The sequence below is a fragment of the Ranitomeya variabilis genome, chromosome 4 (genome assembly GCF_051348905.1).
Source record: "Ranitomeya variabilis isolate aRanVar5 chromosome 4, aRanVar5.hap1, whole genome shotgun sequence".
Lineage (NCBI taxonomy): Eukaryota > Metazoa > Chordata > Amphibia > Anura > Dendrobatidae > Ranitomeya > Ranitomeya variabilis.
In genome coordinates, this window is record NC_135235.1 from 196,167,541 (window position 1) to 196,182,305 (window position 14,765).

At 43.8% G+C, this 14,765-nt stretch overlaps 1 protein-coding gene across 4 annotated transcripts in view; it reads right to left on the reverse strand.

Moving 5' to 3' along the window:
• The window catches only part of LOC143770189 (serine/threonine-protein kinase BRSK2-like), a 370,111-nt gene extending 362,091 nt beyond the window's left edge, over positions 1-8,020 (reverse strand). Inside the window, exon 1 of one of the 4 annotated variants that reach the window (XM_077259558.1) lies at positions 6,848-8,020. In XM_077259558.1, coding sequence (XP_077115673.1) covers positions 6,848-6,959 — 112 coding nt within the window. In that variant the 5' untranslated portion in view covers positions 6,960-8,020. The remainder of the gene's footprint in view (positions 1-6,847) is intronic. The other 3 variants (XM_077259557.1, XM_077259561.1, XM_077259559.1) reach the window with 3 other exon arrangements.
• Between the last annotated feature and the right edge of the window lie 6,745 nt (positions 8,021-14,765).

Here is a 14,765-nt window from a genome sequence, read left to right on the forward strand (position 1 = left end):
TCCCTCTTTCGAGAGAAAGGCCACTCTCCATTAGCGTGAGGAGGTCCATATTTGTCACCCTGATGGTGAGACCTATGTTGCTATGAAACAGACATGAAGTATAATAGCGGTTGCTTAGCAAAGACCAGACCCAAATAATTATTCACTAGGGAGTCTGATAGGATCCCCAATGATTAATTATAATGGAAAATTGTGTGGGTTTCCTGTAAGTGAAATGGCATGACTATTATAGAAAGCGTAATAATAGCATACATTATCAATGTATAGTACTTAAGTGCAATAATAGCTGTATATAATAGTACAGCGCAACGTACAGGACTAATATGTATTAGTTTCCACCTAGTACGGCTCTGCTCACATCTACACCCAAGCTTCTGTACAGAATAGAAGTCATGATGCTATGCCAGATCCATTGTGTGACTTACGATGAGGTCTACGAATGATACCATGGTTCTAACTGTTAGAAAAGCTCCGTATGCTGTACCCATGTCACTGTAGAAAAGTGACCGGACTGCCGATGAGGCTTCGAGTGGAGACCATGACAGGTGAGCCTGGCCTAAATTATTGTGCCTAGAAGACACCTAAAATTTTAGGAATGAAAAAATGTCAACAAATATATCCACCGGCCAAATTCGTGGCCAAACTATGGGAAGCATGCATCTAAGTCTTCTAGTTTGAAGATTTGGACATGGCCTAGAGGCAGAAACAAGACCAGTCCAACACCGCCGGTGGTTGGCGTCTTCCCACACCGCTCCAGATAACTGACTAATGTCTCCCTATACACATCCAAGGAATAGACCTGACACTCAACTCAAGTGAAGCTCGGAGAAGCCAACCGGTGAAGGTGCTGGAAAAGTCAGGTCTCTCCTTATGGTCCCCGGCCGGATCGTCAAACTTTGTTTTCTCTGAAGCTCCAGATCGTTTCAGAGAAAACAAACCTGACTGGCTCCAATTTATGCTGCGGGTGGTTTGGGCAGAATGAGTTGTGTCAGAGGTTCCCCATGCAATAAACTTGAAATATAACACTGGTCAACAGCATTTTTGGTGCCAAAGATATTTCATTGAATTTAGGGTATTTTTGGGGTGCTGATTCTGAATATGTCATCAGTTTTGCCAGATTGGCTCAAGTTTTTGAGATTTTTGGTATCTTATTTATAGCACTTGTTGGTAAATGCGACGCATCATCTCATTAATTTCTTTGGATTAGTACTTGAACTGAGCAGTTCTCAATATAGTTTTGTGTTAATTAGTGTTCTAAAAGTTTGTTCATAGCTTGATTTTTGCACTAACTTTATGTTGTTGTCTGTTTTCCAGTGAAAAGCATGAACTCATCAAGAAGAAGTTGTCTTAACGATCCAGACTCATTCTGTTACATTTGTGGTGAATACACACTGCCAAAACATAGAAGAAACATAACAGACTTCGTAAAAAAAGTGTATTTTGCCTATTTTGGGGTTATGCTTGGGGACCAAGACAAGTTTTGGGCACCACACATAGTGTGCAAAGCATGTATCGAATTATTACGAAAATGGAGCAAAGGACAAAGAAAAAGCTTCAAATTTGGTGTTCCAATGGTGTGGAGAGAGCCAAAAAATCATCATGATGACTGTTATTTATGGTAAACACAGGTACAGGCACATCTTCACAATGAGGGACAGGCCTTCTTGCAGATTCCATGTTACTCCCATTTTCGTTTCTTATGCTTATTGAATCCTTGCACTTGCACTACACAGAAATAACAGTCATCATGATGATTTTTTGGCTCTCTCCACACCATTGGAACACCAAATTTGAAGCTTTTTCTTTGTCCTTTGCTCCATTTTCGTAATAATTCGATACATGCTTTGCACACTATGTGTGGTGCCCAAAACTTGTCTTGGTCCCCAAGCATAACCCCAAAATAGGCAAAATACACTTTTTTTTACGAAGTCTGTTATGTTTCTTCTATGTTTTGGCAGTGTGTATTCACCACAAATGTAACAGAATGAGTCTGGATCGTTAAGACAACTTCTTCTTGATGAGTTCATGCTTTTCACTGGAAAACAGACAACAACATAAAGTTAGTGCAAAAATCAAGCTATGAACAAACTTTTAGAACACTAATTAACACAAAACTATATTGAGAACTGCTCAGTTCAAGTACTAATCCAAAGAAATTAATGAGATGATGCGTCGCATTTACCAACAAGTGCTATAAATAAGATACCAAAAATGTCAAAAACTTGAGCCAATCTGGCAAAACTGATAGCATATTCAGAATCAGCACCCCAAAAATACCCTAAATTCATTAAAATATTTTGGACACCAGAAAAAATTTTTTTTTTTGTTGACCTGTGTAATACATAAATGCAGTCATTGGCCTTCATTTATTTTTGGTTCCATGTAACAATATTGCCACAGCATATTAATGGTTCAAGCTGTAAAATGAGGTAGCTATAGCCTTTATTACATGCGAATAAATGTAGACTTTAGGTTTACACAATCACCCACAATATCCATGGCACTGTTGTATAGAAACTTTTATTATAGTCCAGGTCCCTAAAGGATGCAACGTACAGAATCCTGCAGACTCACTGATGGTGCAATCATCTGGTTACATGATATTCTTGACTCAGTACTGTATATGGAAACTGCCCCAGTGATATTACTAGCTTTCCCGGTGAGCCGCTGCTCGTACATATCAGCCAGTCTATACAGGCAGGGCTGCAGATCAGGAAGAAAGGGGATTTCACACTACCCTGTTATAGCCATGATAAATCAAAGCTTAAAGGGGATATCTAATAAGTGTACAATCACTTGGGGTCCAACCCCTGGGGCACCCACCAATCCAGAAAATGGGGGTCCTAATTTATGATCACTGGGGGTCCAACCCCTGGGGCACATATCAATCCAGAAAATGGGGGTCCTAATGTATGATCATTTGCGGTCCAACCCCTGGAGCACCCACTAATCCAAAAAATGTGGGTCCTAATATATGATCGCTTGGGGTCCAACCCCTGGGGCACATATTAAACCAGAAAATGGGGGTCCTAATGTTTGATAACTTGCGGTCCAGCCCCTGGGGCACATATCAATCCAGAAAATGGGGGTCCTAATGAATGAACACTTGAGGTCCAACCCCTGGAGCACTCACCAATTCAGATAATGGGGGTCCTAATGCATGATCACTTGGGGCCCAACCCCTGGAGTACTCACCTATCCAAAAAATGAAAGTCCAAATTTATGATCACTTGGGGTCCAACCTGTGGCGCACCCACCAATCCAAAAATGGAGGTCCAAATTCATGATCACTTGGGGTCCAACCTCTGGAGCACCTACCAATCTAAAAAATGAAAGTCCAAATTCATGATCACTTGGGGTCCAACCTCTGGAGCACCTACCAATCTAAAAAATGAAAGTCCAAATTCATGATCACTTGGGGTCCAACCTCTGGAATACCCACCAATCCAAAAAATGGGAACTAACGGAAAGGCTATCCACACTAGTGCTAAATTCACACAGGAGACTTCGGGACCCTCTTTTTTTATTGTTTTTTTTGTCTGATTAGTGGTAAAGCACCTTTAAAATCATTTAAAAAGGCATATCCAGATAACTAGCAGGAAGGTATTACCCATACGTATGGATGCATGTATCGGTTTTGGGGTTGTAATCAGAAACTTGCCCCGGGGGCGATTATTGCTTTTATGATGTCAATGGTAAGATGGTGCCCCCTCACTTCCAGCTGGAGATGGAGAAATTGTACTTTCACATGGACTGTGTGTTGTGTAGATGTAAGTTGGGGAGAACCCGGAGGAACCCCACACAAAGACAAGGTGAACAAACTCCTTGCAGATGTTGTCCTTGGTGGGATTTGAACCCAGAACCAATGCTGAAAGGCAACAATGCTAACCACTGAGCCAAATGTGGGCCAACCATTAATTCAACAGAATGCGATCTCTCCTCACTCCCCCATACACAAGTTCTCAGTCATTTGTTTTCTACAGGGTGAGAGGAGTCTATGTCATCTTCACTGAAAACAAAAAAATCACAATTTGAAGTTCCAACAACCCGATCCTTCTCTTATTATCATCTGTTGGGAGATCCCTAGTTGGTTGGTCAGCTCTATCAAAATTGTTGGCTTCGAATGACTTGCCTCTAATCAGTATGGCGGCTTTTAGTGCTTGAATGAACATCAGATCTACCGAAATGCTGCCCCCTTCGGTCATGGATGAGTTTCACTTGAAGGTAGGTGCAAAAAACTGTTTTCTCTCCACTATTTGATTTTTCTGATCAGAGTTTGACCAGTTTTTCTCAGAGGTGGAGAGAAAAATAAAAGTTTTGACGGTTCGTGAAAATTGAACCCATAGACTTGCATTGGCGATTTTGATCTTACACTCAGATCAAAAATGGACATGTCACAAATGTTTTCTTCGGACTACTCCGTCCAAGGAAAAAAATCAGACATGTCCACAGCCCCAAAGTATAGCATGGGTTTGAGTGCTATCCATGAAAACCACGCAGAGCACTCGACTGATATAATCAATCATAAACAATTAATGCTTGGTCCATGATGTTTAAGAAAAAACTCTTCCTGACCCCCAACTAGATACAGATATCTTCTCAGTACCAATAGTTAACATTTTATATAACATTTTTGGCGTGGTAATCATTGAGGAGGCTATAGGACATGGCTACATCTTGGGTGATCCTGTAATCTGCCACTTGGACATGGCCGTCATCGGGATGCATTATGGGGAGTAAATTAGACAAGACGTTCAACATATGAAAGCTACGTCTTTAAAAATTCCCAACGGCGTTACATGTAATAAATGGTTAATAGTTCCTATGTTGTAAACCTTTCCCCTGAATATCTGCGTATGCAATGTGTGATATTCTCCAGCTGTGCCGTACCAAGGTCTGACGTGCAATGACGATACATCGTGATGGCCTGCAGATATGGAGGTGACGTCTAGCTATTGCCAGAGCGAGTTCTCCTCGCTGCGGATTTTACACGTAACTGGGTGAATCCTCAGCTCGTTTCCCTTTAGCTCTTACACCACTCCGATGATGTGATATGTACAGTGTGGCAGCAATCTGCGCCTTTCTCCTGCTTATATTTTGCAGGCGTGCACCCTAAATAAACCAAGAAACACATTGGAACACAGATGTTGACTGGCGTTGTGATAACTTCTCAATGCAGGCCTAAGAGTCCATGGATGGTGGTGTAGATGACCTCTAGTCATCCCTTGATTAAAGGCCAGAGAGTCACCTTTGCGGCATCTTCATGACCGTATTATTTAGTCCATTTAACGTTTGCAATATTTGCCCTTAGCTGACTTCTACTTCTAGGTATAAGCCTTTCCATAAATTTTATACCAAGAGCAAACAATTGCTGCAAAGGGAAGACTATCATTTCTCCAACCCGTCCATCCCACCCTCCCTCCGGATACAACTACGTCTCTCAGAATCTACCCTCTCTCTCATTTAGCAACGCTACATAAAAATAACCATCATGACAAGAGCACGTAACAATCTCCGAGAGGTATTCCCAAGGTGATTTCCACCAACCAGTACATATTTCAATGACACCGTGACACCGGCAGTATGTTAATCAGTTCCTAATTTTGTGAAAATGTATCACCGTCCTGTGTTTTCCTGACATACACAAAAAAAAGTATCATCCTCCAAGAGTTTATATGGAGGAAAGGACTTGATTAATTGAGTCTCGAGAATGATGGACCCTCTTGGTAAAGGGAAACCTTGTTGCTGGGCTAAAGGGGAGTGTTCTTGTGAGGTGCTGATGTGTTGATGATGGGAAATTATATATGAGATGTCAGCACAGCTGGAGGCTAAACCCATGGAACGATATATGTCAATGATAGCTTCTTTTTTTTTCCAGATCTAATCATTACATCAGAAACTGTAACGTAAGAAGGTCCGTACTGCAGAGGATCTGAAATATACTGCAGATCCCTAGAGCAAGGCACTGCTCCACCGTATAATGTAGATCCCCAGAGCTGAATCCCATATACAATGCAGGGCTATACAGCACAGGAACTAATCAATTATTTACACAAATAACCCTATAGAATTCTGAAGACCACCATAAAACCACTCCATCTCATCACACCAAATAAAGTCAGCTAGAGACTGCATTAGAAAATGTTTTAAAGCAAGGCGAGTCTACACATCACATTGATGGCCCACTTGATACAAAGTCTACACGACTTGGTTATGGTAACCAAAGTCCAACCATCATGATATAAATGTTGTAATCGTCCCAAGAAACAATCTGAAGACCCAATAAGAAACCTTCTCAATCCCGAAACATCTATAGAACCTTCGGGAACGGAATGGAATCTTCACATTTTAGAAGAAAAACCTCATGACTCTTCATGGGACAGCATCCAAGACCTTGACAACCCTGAACAGATATCTCTACATCATAGGACAGAACCCCTTCCCCAACGAGAATCCATCCCACCAGAAGAAAGCAAAAAAAGTAGCGTGAAAGTCCTTCAAGAATAATTCTAATAACACAGTCAATCACATAAAATCAGAAGATCTTCTTTGGGTGCCCTTACTCCTGCCTGGCACTTAGTACAGATTATTCCTCCCAAGACCCTTTCAAGATTTATCCATCAGAGGTTTCCCTACAATGACTACATCGTGCAGCAACTTAGGGATTTATTCCTCATCTCTGCTCGTCTTCAAATCCCACAAAACACAAAACACTACCTTGTGTAGGACACAAACATATTTGTCACGGTGAAGAACAGAAACGCCACATGCAATCGTCTCAATCCGTTGACATTTGCAAGGAAAATAAAAACAAATCTCAAGCAATAAGAAGAAATTGAAGGCCCACCTGTCTGTCCTTTGCCAAGCGTCTTCTCCAGCCGGTAGGGTCCAACATATTGGGCATGTTGTTGCTGCTGCTGGTAAGGGTGAATTCCCCCTGCCTCCTTTCCACTGGACATGGTTCCTGAATTTGTCCCCCTTTATTTTACAAGGCCTGTCCTTTTCTCCCAGGCTAGAACAAAAGAACAGGGGCAGAGAGATAAACAGTGCGGTGGTTGTCTTCTCCCAGTTTCCCTGCCTCTCTTCTTCTAGGATCCCCTTGTATTTTTTTTTTTCCTGGTAATTTTTTTTTTTTTACTATGGGTTTTTCCTTTTTTTTTTCTTCTTTTTTTTTTCTTTTTTTTTAGTTAATGGGGGGGAGAAGGGGGAAATTGATCTGTGCTCCTCTTTGCTGATGCATCCAAGGGGGAGGGGGGAGTGGGGACAGAGTGGAAGGGGGGAGGGTGGAGGGGATGCTACACTCCTGGTACCAGCATCATCAGGAGGAACGCAGCCCTGGGTACTGCCGGATGCAGAACAGATCTTGATGCTGCTGCTGCTGTTTTTGCTGATGTATTCAGGTCCCCCTCCTTTATAGGCTTTTTCTTCAGTAATCTCTCTTTGCAGCCTCCTCTGCAATGTGCAGGCTGCTCTCTCCCTCTCTCTTTCTCTCTCTCTCCCCTTACATCAGCATCCGGGGATTCAGTGACAGCTACAATTAGTTTAACCCTTAGCTCCCCAGCCCCCTCCTAAGCGCATCACCCCCCACCTCCACCCATGCACGCACTTACTCCCTGCAGCCTGCTGGGTTGGCACCAGCTGTAGTCACCCAGACAGTACGGTGAAAAAGGGAATGGCTGCTGGGAGGAGGGGCGAAGACCTCTGAAAATTAGTTTAGGTTATTAGCCATTCACAATACGAAACCAGCTGGGAGTTGTGACTCATTAAACGCATGGAAAAAAAAAAGATAAAAAAGGGAATGGCTAGCGAAATGTGCAGCCGATAAAAAAAAAAACAAAAACCAGGAGGCGGATCAGGAGCATGGATCACGGCATGCATTATTCAGCAAAGACCTTTGGATGTATGGGGTTGGACCGCGTCCTTGTTCCTTTCCCAATCTGGTACATCGTATATGATTTATTCAGAAAGGAGATGGATGACATTAATTACTTGGCTTAGCCTTAGGTAACAGACTAAACAAACCATTGTTGGAAAAGGAGGTAATCTAATAAAATAGCGATTATCAGCTTTACAAATAATCTGTCCATGTACCAGCACATCGACAAGGAAAATCCGCACTCATCGTCCAAAAGTAATCTTTATTACATAAATCAATAGTACACGTGAAAATAAGAAACTTTGTCATATATCTTATCAGATAAATCTGCTTCTTTCTCCTCCAGGACTGATCATTCATTCTCAATTCATGGGTAAAATCAGTAAAATGTGTATAGATAGCTTTTCCCATTACTGAGACAGGAGATGACAGTTGGTGCTTATAAAGTTCTATGGAGGTGGGAGGAGCTACATTATGGAGGTGGGAGGAGCTACATTATGGAGGTGGGAGGGGCTACATTCCACCAGTTACATAAACTTCTATGGAGAACTGTAACTGTCGAAATTGTGTTTCAGGAGAATGTGGATACCTCTAGCTCCTCACTTTTCCTCCCTCCATAAAACTTTATAAGCACAAACTGTCATCTCCCATCTTGGTAATGGGAAGAAAAAAGTGGATTTCCCTTTTAAGATCCAGTATATTACGTTTCTTATTTTCAAGTGTATTATTGATTTATGGAAAAAATAAAATAAGGGTTTTATCTGAGAGCAGCATAGTGTAGGGGCAGAGAGCCTGATTCCAGTGATGTGTCACTTAGTGGCACTGAGTTTTTACATGTAGTATGTAGCAGAGCTCATAAAGCTGCCTTGCCCGCATCACAGTATTCCGTGTACATTGTATATTGACAGTAAGCTGCTAATCAATGCTGGGGGTGTGGTTGGACAAGGTCTCCCGTGGGCCCTAGTCCAGCAGTGATAATCTCCTGCTGATTGTATTGAAACAGCAGCACACAGCCTAATAAGTGACATATCGTTGAAATCAGTGTGTCTGATCCTACCTGATGCTGTCCTCAAAAACCTGCTGACAAATTCCCTTTAAGTAGTGTTCATATTAAGGACCATAACATTTTAGTTGCTATATCCACTAAAATTACTCAAGCAGTGATGCCTTAAAGAGCCGAGAACAAAAATTGGTTATTGTCAATATAGTTGAAAGTGAAGACACAGACAGAGAGGGCCCCTGTGCAAGAACAATATATGGGCCCATTGCAGCTCATCATAATGCACATTTTCCCCTCCTTATCTCCTGGGTCTTCTCATAGGTTGCCCTAATGATATGTCCGCCCCTGCTGAGCATGCACGGGATGTCACAACCCAGTTTCCCCCAGTGTATACAGATGCAGCAAACTTTAGCTTGATATTTTTAAATTGCATATGGTGTGCTACAGTGTAACTAGACTTTTATAGGGTTTTTTTCAGGAAAGTAGACCCCAAATGCTCTGATGTAGCTACAATAACATGCAGACAGGGGTGTAATGGCTGCAGTCGCACAGGTCACAACTGCGACCTGGGCCCTGTGGGTGGGGCCCGCCGACACCAGCACAAACTTCAACTGGATGTGCGTTCTGAGACGCACTTTCAGCTGAAGTGTATTGCGTCACAGAGAGCCGTCAGGTCCATGAGCGGCAAGACGCGCCGTCGGCCATTCAGAGGCCAGCAGCTGACGGCGGCGTGCACATGATCGGGGGCACGTGGCAGTGATATCATGTGCTCCTGTCACTCGCATACTGAAATCAGCTGCTGGATCCAGAAGAGGACACCGTGAAGCGGGGGAGCCGAGGGAACGGGAGTATAATTGTTTAATTGTTGTATGCATTAAAGAACAGCGGCATATACCAGGATGGGGGGAGATATATACCAGGATGGGGGATTATATATACCAGGATGGGCGGATATATATATATATATATATATATATATATATATATATATATATATATATATATATATATACACTAGGATGGGGGATATATATACCAGGATGTGGGATATATACACTCACCGGCCACTTTATTAGGTACACCATGCTAGTAACGGGTTGGACCCCCTTTTGCCTTCAGAAGTGCCTCAATTCTTCGTGGCATAGATTCAACAAGGTGCTGGAAGCATTCCTCAGAGATTTTGGTCCATATTGACATGATGGCATCACACAGTTGCCGCAGATTTGTCGGCTGCACATCCCAAAGATGCTCCATACAAGGCAGGATGGATCCATGCTTTCATGTTGTTTACGCCAAATTCTGACCCTACCATCCGAATGTCGCAGCAGAAATCGAGACTCATCAGACCAAGCAACGTTTTTCCAATCTTCTACTGTCCAATTTCGATGAGCTTGTACAAATTGTAGCCTCAGTTTCCTGTTCTTAGCTGAAAGGAGTGGTACCCGGTGTGGTCTTCTGCTGCTGTAGCCCATCTGCCTCAAAGTTCGACGCACTGTGCGTTCAGAGATGCTCTTAGGCCTACCTTGGTTGTAACGGGTGGCGATTTGAGTCACTGTTGCCTTTCTATCAGCTCGAACCAGTCTGCCCATTCTCCTCTGACCTCTGGCATCAACAAGGCATTTCCGCCCACAGAACTGCCGCTCACTGGATTTTTTTTCTTTTTCGGACCATTCTCTGTAAACCCTAGAGATGGTTGTGCGTGAAAATCCCAGTAGATCAGCAGTTTCTGAAATACTCAGACCAGCCCTTCTGGCACCAACAACCATGCCACGTTCAAAGGCACTCAAATCACCTTTCTTCCCCATACTGATGCTCGGCTTGAACTGCAGGAGATTGTCTTGACCATGTCTACATGCCTAAATGCACTGAGTTGCCGCCATGTGATTGGCTGATTAGAAATTAAGTGTTAACAAGAAGTTGGACAGGTGTACCTAATAAAGTGGCCGGTGAGTGTATATATATACTAGGATGGGGGATATATACCAGGATGGGGGATTATATATACCAGGATGGGGAATATATATACCAGGATGGGGGATATATATACCAGGATGGGGGGATATATATACCAGGATGGCAGATTATATATACCAGGATGGGGGATATATATATATACTAGGACGGGGGATATATAGATACCAGGATGGGAGATATACATATATATATATATATATATATATATATCTATCTATCAGGATGGGGGATATACAGTATATACCAGGATGGGGGATATATATACCAGGATGAGGGATATATACAGTACAGACCAAAAGTTTGGACACACCTTCTCATTTAAAGATTACCTCTTGAAGACTACCTCTTGAAGCTCATCAAGAGAATGCCAAGACTGTGCAAAGCAGTCATCAACGCAAAAGGTGGCTACTTTGAAGAACCTAGAATATAAGACATATTTTCAGTTGTTTCACACCTTTTTGTTAAGTACCGTATATACTCGAGTATAAGCCGACATTTTCAGCCCAAATTTTTGGGCTGAAAGTGCCCCTCTCGGCTTATACTCGAGTCATGATCGGTGGTGGGGTCGGCGGGTGAGCACTGTCATATACTCACCTAGTCCCGGCGATCCTGTCGCTCCCCCTGCCTGTCCCACGGTCTCCGGGTGCCGCAGCCTCTTCCCCTGAGCGGTCACGTGGGACCGCTCATTAGAGAAATGAATAGGCTGCTCCACCCCCCATAGGGGCGGAGCCGCCTATTCATTTCTCTAATCAGCGGTGCCGGTGACCACTGACAGAGGAAGAGGCTGCGGCACCGAAGACCAGCTGTCCGGGGGAAGGAGCGGGACGCTGGGAGCAGGTAAGTATCGCATATTCACCTGTTCTCGTTCCACACGCCGGGCGCCGCGCCATCTTCCCGGCGTCTCTCTCTCCGCTCTGACAGTTCAGGCAGAGGGCGCGATGACGCATATAGTGTGCGCGCCGCCCTCTGCCTGATCAGTCAGTGCGGAGAGACGCCGGGAAGATAGCGCCGAGGAGCTGCAAGCAAGACAGGTGAGTATGTTTTTTTTTTTTTTTATTGCAGCAGCTATGGGGCAATAATGGACGGTGCAGAGCACTATATGGCACAGCTATGGGGCAATGGTGCAGAGCATATATGGCACAGCTATGGGGCAATGGTGCAGAGCACTATATGGCACAGCTATGGGGCAATGGTGCAGAGCACTGTATGGCACAGCTATGGGGCAATGGTGCAGAGCACTATATGGCACAGCTATGGGGCAACGGTGCAGAGCACTATATGGCACAGCTATGGGGCAACGGTGCAGAGCACTATATGGCACAGCTATGGGGCAACGGTGCAGAGCACTATATGGCACAGCTATGGGGCAATGGTGCAGAGCACTATATGGCACAGCTATGGGGCAATAATGGTGCAGAGCACTGTATGGCACAGCTATGGGGCAATGGTGCAGAGCACTATATGGCACAGCTATGGGGCAATGGTGCAGAGCACTATATGGCACAGCTATGGGGCAACGGTGCAGAGCATTATATGGCACAGCTATGGGGCAACGGTGCAGAGCACTATATGGCACAGCTATGGGGCAATGGTGCAGAGCACTATATGGCACAGCTATGGGGCAATAATGGTGCAGAGCACTGTATGGCACAGCTATGGGGCAATGGTGCAGAGCACTATATGGCACAGCTATGGGGCAATGGTGCAGAGCACTATATGGCACAGCTATGGGGCAATGGTGCAGAGCACTATATGGCACAGCTATGGGGCAACGGTGCAGAGCACTATATGGCACAGCTATGGGGCAATGGTGCAGAGCACTATATGGCACAGCTATGGGGCAATAATGGTGCAGAGCACTGTATGGCACAGCTATGGGGCAATGGTGCAGAGCACTATATGGCACAGCTATGGGGCAATGGTGCAGAGCACTATATGGCACAGCTATGGGGCAACGGTGCAGAGCACTATATGGCACAGCTATGGGGCAACGGTGCAGAGCACTATATGGCACAGCTATGGGGCAATGGTGCAGAGCACTATATGGCACAGCTATGGGGCAATAATGGTGCAGAGCACTATATGGCACAGCTATGGGGCAATGGTGCAGAGCACTGTATGGCACAGCTATGGGGCAATGGTGCAGAGCACTATATGGCACAGCTATGGGGCAACGGTGCAGACCACTGTATGGCACAGCTATGGGGCAATGGTGCAGAGCACTATATGGCACAGCTATGGGGCAACGGTGCAGAGCACTATATGGCACAGCTATGGGGCAACGGTGCAGAGCACTATATGGCACAGCTATGGGGCAACGGTGCAGAGCACTATATGGCACAGCTATGGGGCAATGGTGCAGAGCATTATATATATGGCACAGCTATGGGGCAACGGTGCAGAGCACTATATGGCACAGCTATGGGGCAACGGTGCAGAGCACTATATGGCACAGCTATGGGGCAACGGTGCAGAGCACTATATGGCACAGCTATGGGGCAACGGTGCAGAGCATTGTATATATGGCACAGCTTTATGTGGAGTATCTATGGAGCAATGGTGCAGAGCATTGTATATATGGCACAGCTTTATGTGGAGCATCTATGGGGCCATAATGAACGGTATGGAGTATCTATTTTTAATTTTGAAATTCACCGGTACCTGCTGCATTTTCCACCCTAGGCTTATACTCGAGTCAATAAGTTTTCCCAGTTTTTTGTGGCAAAATTAGGGGGGTCGGCTTATACTCGGGTCGGCTTATACTCGAGTATATACGGTATATAATTCCATATATGTTACTTCATAGTTTTGATGCCTACAGTATGAATTTTCAATTTTCATAGTCATGAAAATACAGAAAAATCTTTAAATAAGAAGGTGTGTCCAAACTTTTGGTCTGTACTGTATATATCAGGATGGGGGATATACTGTATATATATATATATATATATATATATATATATATATATATATATATATACTAGGATGGGGGATATATATACAAGGATGGGGGATATATATACCAGGATGGGGGATATACTGTATATATATCAGGATGGGGGATTATATATACCAGGATGGGGGATATACAGTATATATTCCAGGATGGGGATATATAACAGGATGGGGGATATATATACTGTATATTAGATTTGGTAGATTCAGTAGATTTGGTTTGGTTTCCAGTACCATCTCTATGCTGACGACACCCAATTATACACCTCTTCTCCTGTTATCACGCCAGGGCCGGACTGGGACTAAAATTCAGCCCTGGCATTTGAAGTTACACAGGCCCACTTGTCACATGGTGACTGTATAATATCTTTGTACACTTGTAGGCAGGGCCGGTTTTAGGCAAAGTGGGGCCCTAGGTAAAGTTTAAAATGGGGCCCCAAATGCTAACATATTGCACATCACACAAAAGCATTTCTGTTGTATTTACGTGCGCTGAGTTCAGGCCGCTAAACGAGTTTGATCGACAATACTGAAGTTGTTCAACGCTTGTTTCCCGGCCTCTTTCCACCAACTGAGGTATAATGATGGGACAGAACGATCACTAATAGATCATTAACAGAATATCATACAGTATCATGTTATCAGCAGCACATCTACAGTTTACACCCGCGATGTGCTGCTGAGAACAATGATTTTTGTTCCAGCAAGAACAATCTGAATATGCAGCATTTTACTTGTTTAGTAAAATACACCCCATAGTCCTCCATATATTATAATGTGCCCCACAGTCCTCCATATAGTATAATACACTCCCTATAGTCCTCCATATTAAAATACACTGCTCAGTCCTCCACATAGTATAATACACTCCTCATAGTGCTCCATATAGTATAATGCACCGCCATTGTCATCCATGTACTACAATTCACTTCCCATAGTATAATGCACCCCATAGTTCTT